This window comes from Mus pahari, chromosome 5 (genome assembly GCF_900095145.1).
Source record: "Mus pahari chromosome 5, PAHARI_EIJ_v1.1, whole genome shotgun sequence".
NCBI lineage: Eukaryota > Metazoa > Chordata > Mammalia > Rodentia > Muridae > Mus > Mus pahari.
The window spans coordinates 109,630,130-109,640,182 of NC_034594.1; the positions used below are offsets into that span (position 1 = coordinate 109,630,130).

The following is a 10,053-nucleotide window of genomic DNA, read 5'->3' on the forward strand; positions in this document are numbered from 1 at the left end:
GCATACACGGATCCTCCCAGGTCACCTCTTTTAGGTAGCCTTCACAGACCTTATACCTAACTTCCGTGGACCGGGACAGTGCCCTGTAGGATCTAACACCTTAGCATCCCGTGAGGATCAAGCCATCAAGCACCTTACATCAGTTTGTTGGGTGACCACACATCTGTACTTGGCTCCAAGTCCTGGGCCTCTGATCAGGAAGGACGGACGGACTCCTAGTTTCGATTCCAATATATATTGTCCTCCTGACAGCTATTATTCCCATTCTATACATGAAGACACTCAGAGGCAAGCTCAAGGTGAGACAGTGAAGAGATGCAGATTGGGAGGTAAGTGTTCTTGGATGGAGAGGTGTCTTTATATAGCTGGTAATGCCTTGGATGGCTCAGGGACCTGGCCCTGAAAGCACATGAGCACCCTCTCTCTAGCTGCCACAAATCTGCTCAACAGCATTGGAAACAGTCCAGAGATGCTCGGGGATGCCCGGGATGGGGCGGATGGTGGCACTCTCCTCCCACCTCTCCTCCCACCGGTGCTGCCCTCCCCTGCTGTGGAATGCGAATGCGGAGCAGGCGGCAGTCTGGGTTCAGAAGGCAGGGTTAAGAGAAGGGGCCAGTGATTGCACTGATGAGTTACATCATTACAGCTTTAATCCAGGAGGCCTGAGCTCCAGCCAGTCGGGCAGCCAGAGGGAAGGGCTGTGGCCAGCTGTTGATAGAGCCCCCCCACTTGTCTCCACCTCAGCCCAAACTGGGCAAATGGGAGGGGCCCCACCTTTCTGATTGGGGTCCTGGGAGCAGAGGGACAACTTGAAAGCAGAGACTGTGACCTAGGCTCTCATCTTACTCCCAGTCTTCCAGTAAAAATAGCTCATGAATCCCAAGTGCTCCCTACCCACCCCTCATCCATGGCCTGGTTCCAGCTCAGCTCACGTTCCACTTCTCTGGGGCTCTGTCCTCAGCAGGGCCCAAGGCTTGGCTTGACCGGGGGCCTGATAACTAGGAGACCCTTGCCCACCCTCAGGGCTAGATGCAGGTACAGGACGGGGACTCTCAAAAAAAAAAGGGGGGGGGCATCATGGAAGGGACAGCAGCAGAGCCACAGCTGTCTCTTCAGGCTCCTGGATAAGAGGGCTGTGGTGGCATATAAGGTGGAGGAGCTGAAAACCAAGGAGACAGGATAAGGGTCAGTGGGACACAGGAAGACAGGAAGTACTCTCCCCCCGCCCCCCTTCATGGTGCTCAGGTTCCATGGGAAGAAATGCCTAGAAGTTTCCAAGGAGACATGGAGGGACCCTGGGAAAGGTAATTTACCAGTGAAAGAGTAAGGGAGGGTCCTGGAGCAAGGGGTGGGGACAAGAAGGAACAAGGACTCCAGGTTGTGCACTTACCTGCAGGGTTGTAGATTGGGGGCCCAGCTGGGTAGAGAGGATACTGAGGACCAGGGCCGCTAGGTGGGTACATGAAACCAGGCTGTGGAGGTGCAGGGCCAGCTTTGGGATCCGGGGGGTACTGGTATACTGGCTGCACTGGGATGCCTGTCATAGGAATCTCCTGGCCTGGAAGAGGGATAAAGATCAGCATTTAAGTACCTAGCTCCCACAGAAACCTCCTCCCATCCAGGAGACCAAGGTAAGCACTCTGGCAACTGCCCGGCAGGCTGCTGGGTGGCCACTTGTGACCTTTGCCTCCCAAAGTCTGCTTGCCCAGAGTTGAGCAGGGGGGGGGGGGCTATCTAGGAAGCTAGACAGGTCAGTCTGTGTTGACCAAGTTTGTTTCCCCCCAAGCAGGTTAGAGAGCCCTCAGGAGGCAGTCTAGCCTGAGAGAGTCCCACTTGAGTAGAAGATGGGCAGCTCCAGATGCTGGTATCTTGTAATCCAACATAGCTGCCTCTAAGGGTGTCCTCCCCTCACGCTGATCTCCTGTATGGTGTCATCATCCCCATGTTTATCAGGCGTTGGCAGTTACATGCAACATTCAAACACACATCTGAAGTACCGGAACACACCCAGGTAATGTTCACTACTACAGACCCCACTTCAGCCCCAGACATGCTTATACCTACTGCACACTTACCACTGATGGCTGCATTCCTGAGCATGACTGAATGTTCATGTGCATGCACATACAAGGGCACAGTAACTTGCTCCCGTACATTCCTGGATACAGTCAAATGCTCAAGGGTTCACTTGCAAACATTTCCCGCTGGCGATGCTCAGGCACACAGAAACACTCACTACTACAGAATTCACCAATCCTTGGTCCCTTTGGTGCCCATCACAGCAATCAATCCAGCCCATTTCAGACTCATCTTGCCAGACTCTGTGCATACCTTCAAACGTGCTCTGGAGCTGCTGGCGCCTTCGGTATAGGTAACAGCACGAACAGAGGAAGCAGCAGATGGTGGTGGTAACCACAGCAACAAAGAGGATTACAGCAGAGGCGATGCCTGCTATGGTCTTGGGACTTTAGACAAAAAACAGGTCCTCTCACCTTCCAACATTCATAAGAGGAACTCCTCACGGTGCTGGCTCCAACTCTTAGCCAGCAGGGAGCCACAGCATGCTATATCTTGGGGTTCCATGTGGGATTAATTCTGCCCACCCTGTTTAGTAGCTCTAAGAGACCTCTACTTCCCAGGAGGCTATGCTGTCTGGGTAGCTGGTATGAGGCATGCTGGGATTTGTAGTGTGCCCACCTACCCCTGCTTTTATATCTACCATTTAATTGGTTAGGTTTAAAGTATGTTGGCCTTCAATGGAGCCTTTGAAATAATGTAGGGCCATCATCATCAAATCTCACAAGAACTTGCAATCCCCTTATATCAGTTTTATGTGTTTGCAGCTCCCTTTAAAAAGTTTGAAACCACTAACTTGGGGGCTGGGAGTACAGCTTAATAGTAGCATGTTGGCCTGTTTGAGGATCTACCCTCAGCCCTGGGCTGGATGGGGGAAGGATTATCAAAACTTTTAATTCTGGCAACTGTTTCTTTTCTTTTCTCTTCTTTTCTTTCTTTCTTTCTTTGTTTGCTTGGTTTGTTTATTTATTTATTTATTTATTTATTTATTTATTTATTTATTTATTTGGAGTTGTTATCGTTTTTGAGATAGTCTCACTTTGTAGCCCAGACTGGTCTGGAACTCTTTAGTGATGATCTTCCTGCCTCAGCCTTCTGAGTGCTGGGATTACAGGTGTGAGCCACCCGGCCCGGCTAGCAACTTCCATATTATTTTTAAAGGTAACAGTGATCTATAGAGGGCTGGATCACCAGCCTGGAAACAAAACCCAAGTCTTCCTGCTTCTCACCAGAGCGTCCACCGAGCCACTCTGCAGTTTGAGTGTTAGTTAACTCAGCACACTCCCTCCCAGGACCTGTCAGGATCCAGAAAGCCCCTGGAAACAGCCCAGGCAAGCCCATGGTAACTAACACCAACCACCCAGCTCTGTCACCATTTGGAGTCCTGGTGACTCCTGCAGTTAAGAATGTGGAGGTGGGCACTGGAGCCAGCAGGAGGCCTCCGGAGAGGGGGTGGAGTGGGAGTCCGCAGCCCACCTGAAGGCCAGGCAGTGTTTCTGCTGTCTCTCGGTGATGAGTAAGGTCAGGTCCCTGCAGCAGTACCGCTGGTAGCAGGTCCCGCAGCAGAAGGTGAAGAACTCGCAGTCAAATCCCGGATGCCAGGAGCCATTCCGGTCCAGATACCACAAGCAGTCCTCACTCGCCAGCGCTGCGGGCAGGGGTAGGGGTGCCCAGTGGACACCAGTTCAATTCAGTTCTGGCCACCCTCAACCCCACTGCCTTGGCAAGCTGAAAGCTCACTTTTGTTTCCACCCGAAGGGGCTCAGCTGTAAGTCCTAGAAGCCCCTTTCACCCTGAAGCTAAAACCCGCGCCTGGGGGTCAGGTTCCCACTGCCTGACCTCTCAGCGCCCTTTCTCTCTTGCTCCGGGAACGACCGCAAGCATCTGGGGCGCATGGACAGCCGGTGGATAGCCTCTGAGGACATGGCTGGTCCCTTTCACCTCTCCCTGATCCCGCCCCACCCCACCCATCTCGTGTCGCTCTCCATCCCTTACCCAGAGGAGCCCCAAGCACCAGTAGGACGACGGCAGCGAGCGGCGCGGTCCCGCGGGGCCCCGCGGGCGGCATGGCGAGAGGGGGCTGGGCGCGGCCAGGACGGCCTGGAAAAGGGGCCGCAGGACAAAGCTGGACGAAGCCGGCCGGCGGGAGCTGCAGCACCGCCCAGCCCGCGGCCAGGCTCTGGCTCCTCTCCCGCCTTCTTGGGGCGGGACTAACGCCCCGCCTGCGGTAACCCTGGGCCCCGCCCAGGGGTCTGCCCACCAGCGACGCCCACCCAGCCTCAGCACCGGCCTGGTACCCCTCACCCCAAGGCACAGCCCTGCTCTTTCTGTCCACAACAGTGCGGTGACTCCTTCAGTCTGAGCCCTTAAGGGCACAGCCAACAGCTGGGCACTGCGGTCAGGGAGGCCTGGCAGTACCCTGTGCCCGCCTCTCTCCTGAGACCAATCATTATCCCAGACCCCAGAAACACTGATCCTGGTGCCACCTCCTAATGAACAGCTCATGGGCCAACTCTGGAGGGGCAGGGCCGCACCTTCCCTTGTGTGGGACCTCCTCTGCTCTGGTGTCCAGTCTTGGACGTCCTGCAGGGGGAGGATGGGGCAGCATCACCCTGCCCCCATTCCTAGAAACAGGCACCCATTGAGAGGAAGTTCAGAGAAGCTTTGTCCCCATCGGTGCCCACAGGCCTGGGCCCTGGCAGCTGCACTGGCTCCTGAGATGGCCCCTTCTCCCTCTGAATGGACAGCTCCAACTATAGCCTCACTCCTCACCGGTAGGGGTGGCCGCCGCCACTTGAGACACAGCCAGTTAAACACTTTACAGTGAAAACTCTTTTTCTTCATGGAGCAAGCCTGCAAAAATACTACATAAGCTATCAGAGTCAACAGTTAGTTACAGGTGGAAAGTCTCAAGGAAGGAAGTCAATGTACCTTTACCAACTCATGTGGAGTTGATACAGGACTTAGCATCAGAGCCTGGGCTCCAGTGAGCCACGTTTAGCCACTTACCCTCAATAGACAATTAAAATAACCAAATTAATAGTGAAAGACAGAAGGAGGAAATGTATTCAATGTGGCCACACTGGAAAGAGGGACAAGGAGATCTAGTGACTCCTTTCCCTGCCCTAGTCCTGTGGGTCTCAGCCTTCCTGCTGTGACAATCCTTTGACACAGTTCCTCAAACTGTGGTGACCCTCAACCATAATATTATTTTCATTGCTGCTTCATAATTGTAATTTTGCTACTGTTATGAATGTAATGTAAATATCTGTTTTCCGATGGTCTTAGGCCACCCTTGTGTGAAAGGGTGCTTCTAACCCCAAGAGGGGTCTCAGCACACAGATCCTAGTCCATCTCAAGTAAGGGCGAAGTTTAACTAGAGAGTAAGATATTTGACTAAGCGGTCCAGGCGAGATGTGCCTTGGTTTCTAGTCTCCCCTTCAAGGTCACTGACAAACTGTAACTCTTTCACCAGGAGACAGATTCCTCCTCTGCATGCCCCTGGGCCTTCACCAATTCCTCACCCAGCTGAAAGTTCCTGGGGTCTATTTTTTGGGGTCCATTCTTTCAATAATCTGACAGCTAAAGAGGAAGCAAAAGTATCTAAGCATTCATTCACTGCTGCCAGACAGGTAGTTACAGAATGTCAGTGGTTATGCTGCTCCCTGTATGCAGTACCCTGACCAGGACTACCAATCAGCTGAGGCAGAGTAATGGCTACCTTAGTCTTCTGTCATGGACACTGAAAAAAAAAATTTTTTTTTTCGAGACAGGGTTTCTCTGTATAGCGCTGACTGTCCTAGAACTCACTTTGTAGACCAGGCCGGCCTCGAACTCAGAAATCCACCTGCCTGTATTTCCTGCATGTGCGCATGTGCACTACATGCATGTCTGGTGCCCTCGAGAGTGTCTGATACTCTGGAGCTAAACTTATGGGTAGTTGTGAACTACCACATGGGCACTGGGAACCAAACCTGGGTCTTCCTTCAGCAAGAGCACCAAGTGCTCTGAACTTCTGAGTCGTCTTTGAAGCCCACTCCACAAGACCCTCTAATACTTGGGCATCTACCTCATTGGAATCTTTGCACAACTCCCCTAGCTAAGCCACATTGGTAAATATTTTTATCATTACTTTACCATCACAGACTATAACTCAAATGTTAAAGGTTTAAGGTACAATAAAATGGTAAAGAAATAGCAGGGCCCATGACCTCTACACAGGCGGATTTTTTTTAAATTTATTTATTATATGGAAGTGCACTGTAGCTGTCTGTCTTCAGACACACCAGAAGAGGGCATTGGATTCCCCCATGTGGTTGCTGGGATTTGAACTCAGGACCTTTGGAAGAGCAGTCAGTGCTCTTAACCACTAAGTCATCTCTCCAGCCCCACAGGTGAATCTTTACTTTCAGCTAAAGGGTGTGCTGACAGCAAATGCTTCTGGTGTTCAGGGCGAGGGAACCAGAGGTCATGGGCAGCAAAGCAGAATGCCAGTGAGTTAGGGAAAGGAAATCATGGAAGAGGGGCCCTAAACTGGCTCTTATAGGTGGTGGCACATCCTTTCAGAGAGAGGGAACAAGAGAAGCACGCTCTGGTCACTGGAAGCTGCTGGTCGCAGGTAGGCTGGCAGGAATATGTTGGACAGTCATAAATACCACTGCCAAGGATATGTCTTGACTCAGTGTCTGCCCACCCACTGCTGTCCTTCTTCTTCCTCTATCATGAGCTCCATGAAAGCAAGGCTACTGTCACCAAGCTCGGGAAGTAGGTGCTCAGCAAAGGGCTGTTCCTCCTGTTCCAAGTTGGCTCTACTCTGCTCTCTTCTATGTATGTGCTTTAGATCCACTTTGCCTGTCTCTGCGTTATTTGGTATCTTGGTTTTTTTTTTTTTAATTTATTTATTTATTATATGTAAGTACACTGTAGCTGTCTACAGACACTCCAGAAGAGGGCGTCAGATCTTGTTACAGATGGTTATGAGCCACCATGTGGTTGCTGGGATTTGAACTCCGGACCTTCAGAAGAGCAGTCGGGTGCTCTTACCCACTGAGCCATCTCACCAGCCCGGTTTTTTTTTAAAGATTTATTTATGTATTTTATGCATATGCGTACACTGTAGTTGTCTTCAGACACATCAGAAGCCAGTACAGATGGTTGTGAGCCACCAGGCAGTTGCTGGGATTTGAACTCAGGACCTCTGGAAGAGCAGTCAGGACTCTTAACCTCTGAGCCACCTATCCAGTACTGGTATCTTGTTTATGAAAAACAAACAAACAAGCCGGGCGTGGTGGCGCATGCCTTTAATCCCAGCACTCGGGAGGCAGAGGCAGGTGGATCTCTGAGTTTGAAGCCAGCCTGGTCTACAGAATGAGTTCCAGGACAGTCAGGGCTACACAGAGAAACTCTGTCTCGAAAAACCAAAAACCAAAAAAAAAAAAAAAAACAACAACAAACAAACAAAACAAAACAAAACAAAAACGTTGTTACTTTTATTTGTGTAACATTAGGTAAGAGGATAAATTGTAAAAATTGGTTTTCTCCTCCCAACATGTAGGTTCCAGGGATTTAATTCAGGTCCTTAGGCTTGGCAATAATTGCATTTTTTCAGCTGATCCATCTCACTGGCCCAAATCCCCTGACCCCCCCGTTTTTTTTTTTTTTTTTAAACAAAACAAAACAGATTCTCATGTGTAGCCCTGGCTGGCTCAGAGCTTGAAGGTTAGCCTCTAACTCGTAGAGATCCAGCTGCCTCTGCCTCCCGGGTGCTGGGATTAAAGGCGTGAACTACCATACCCAGCTATGTCTGTGGCTTTCCGTTTGGAAAATTCTAGGATAGAGGATTAGAAGGATTCAGTGCTAGGGTGCCCATGCAGGTTAGGATTCTCATGTATGAACATGCACGCAGTCATGGACAAAGGGTGGCCTTGCCTCAAAACTCTGAGTGCTGGCAGAAGCACATGACCTACTTCCCAACTGGCCCTTCTTGATAGGGGATGCTGAAGCACAGAAATGAATAGTGAGCATGTGCTATATTTCCACAGTGGACCCAAGTCCTGAGAGGGCCATGGAGCAAAGACTGAAGAACAGGAGTGAAGACTTGCAAAAGATCGTGTTCTTTATATTTGTTCTTGTAGTAGTGGGCACCTTTGAGGGGAGGTCAAAGGTACTGGCCAGTGTGGGGTGCCACCCTGCCACCCAGCCACTGATAGAAAGGGGTACTCTTCCTCCAGAGGGTTTATAATGTCTCCAAGGACTACCTCCCAGAATGCCAGGCTCCTGCTGGTCTGCAGTGTTCTCCACAATCTGAGTGAAGCTACCGCAGCCCGGACTCCAGGATGAAGTGGGTGGATGAACTGGTGTGAGTGGAAAGAGCGGCCACCGTCTTAGGCAGCCCGTCTGGCCTTAGGAGCCGCCCAGGCAGTGAGGTGTACAGAGAGTGCCAGGTTATCTTTAAATGGCACTTTCCTCAGCCTGCAGTTCTGCCAGCTGGGCAGGGTGGGGGCAGACAAGTTATTTTGAGATCTGAGAGTGAGTGGCGAAGGCTGTTTACAGCTCTCCTGTCTGTCCCCTCTCCTGGGAAGAGCTTGGGGCCAGAGCCTTGTCTCAAAACTCAGCACTCCAGCTGGGGTTTGTTTGCAGCCATCCTAGCACAGATGGGAACTGTTGAATTCGGATGCACAGGAACTTTCTTAACACATTTAGGTGATGATAATTCCATTAGATTCGAGGTCATACTAACAAACTAAACCCAAGCCTCACTTCAAAGTGCTTTGTATTGTACTGGCTTTATTTCATTCTTACAGTCCCCTGTGGTACAGACACCAACATACCTATTCTGTGGATTTGGAAATGTAGATAGAAATTTTAAATACAGCTTGCCCAAAATTACCAAAGCTGGCATGTGGTCCAAAGACTCAACATCCAGCCTGGCTCCAGAGCCCATGCTGTGAACCACAAACTACATGTCCTGCTCTGCCACTTCCTGACTGCTAGCTCAAAGCCACCTGACCCCTCTGGTCTTGCTTCTCTCTTGTGGAAACTCCACCCTGTCTTTCTGGCTGGAGAGGGCTTAAGGTGAAGCTAAGGTGTCACAGGCTTGGCTTCTTCGCCATTGCTAGCTAACCTTCCAGTCACACATGACAAGAGAAGCTGTTGAGGGAAATGAGAGTTAAGAATCTGCTCAGCCGGGCATGGTGGCGCACGCCTTTAATCCCAGTACTTGGGAGGCAGAGGCAGGCTGATTTCTAAATTCAAGGCCAGCCTGGTTTAGAGTGAGTTCCAGGACAGCCAGGGCTACACAGAGAAACCCTGTATCGAAAAACCAAACCAAAAAAAAAAAAAAAAAAAAGATTCTGCTCAACTACAAAGTCAGATGTAAAAATGATTTCTTCTTTTTGGGACAGAGTTTTCTGTGTACCCCTAGCTGTCCTGGAACTCACTATATATAAACCAGGCTGGCCTTGAAGTCAGAGGTTAGCCTGCCTGCCCACCTCTGTCTCCTAAATGCTGGGATTAAAGGTATGCACACCACCACCTGGTTGAAAAAAAAATTTTTCTTTAAAAATTGAAATGGATCAGACTGAGTCTATTCTACCACCTAGTGGGGGAATTTAGTGCCAGACTCTGGGGTAAGCACCCTGTTTCCTCTGGTTTTAACACATGCTCACAATATGCAGTAAGTTCTGGCCTATGTCCACATCCTAGATACAGTGCTCTTCAGGTATTCCCTGTGGCCTTCTTCCAAAGTCTGTCCCAAGGTCCTGACTTAGGCTCCGGGGACTTCCTACTGTGGGAGTTTAGGCCCCTTCTTTTACCCTCCCTCTCCCTCTAGGCTCCGGTTTGATTTCAGCCAAGCTTCCCCTGCTGGGTCTAGAAGTGTAGCTATCCTCGAGTGGTTTTCCACCTTTCAAGCCCCACTAAGGTGATGAACTACAAAGACTTTAATTACGTTCTGAGAATGAGAGGTGGGGGAAAAAA

At 50.5% G+C, this 10,053-nt stretch overlaps 1 protein-coding gene across 2 annotated transcripts; it reads right to left on the bottom strand.

Moving 5' to 3' along the window:
- Positions 1 to 212: 212 nt before the first annotated feature.
- Positions 213 to 4,400, bottom strand: Shisa4 (shisa family member 4). Of its 2 annotated transcripts, XM_029538197.1 has the most exons (6): positions 4,381 to 4,400; positions 4,072 to 4,176; positions 3,553 to 3,724; positions 2,332 to 2,465; positions 1,391 to 1,558; positions 213 to 1,159 (listed from the first exon to the last, which is right to left on the bottom strand). In XM_029538197.1, the coding sequence occupies exons 2-6, from the start codon at positions 4,142 to 4,144 to the stop codon at positions 1,113 to 1,115; spliced, it is 594 nt and encodes a 197-aa protein (XP_029394057.1). In that variant the 5' UTR covers positions 4,145 to 4,176; positions 4,381 to 4,400; the 3' UTR covers positions 213 to 1,112. The 2 variants fall into 2 exon arrangements, with proteins under 2 accessions (XP_029394057.1, XP_021054104.1); XM_021198445.2 differs by lacking the exon at positions 4,381 to 4,400 and having other exon boundaries at positions 629 to 1,159; positions 4,072 to 4,304.
- Between the last annotated feature and the right edge of the window lie 5,653 nt (positions 4,401 to 10,053).

Coding starts and splice junctions, on each gene's coding strand:
- Shisa4 (XM_029538197.1), bottom strand. CDS start 4,144: ATGCCGCCCGCGGGGCCCCGCGGGACCGCGCCGCTCGCTGCCGTCGTC. Junction 3,725..4,071: donor GGTGCTTGGGGCTCCTCTGG/GTAAGGGATGGA, acceptor CCCTGCCCGCAG/CGCTGGCGAGTGAGGACTGC. Junction 2,466..3,552: donor AAACACTGCCTGGCCTTCAG/GTGGGCTGCGGA, acceptor TTTTGTCTAAAG/TCCCAAGACCATAGCAGGCA.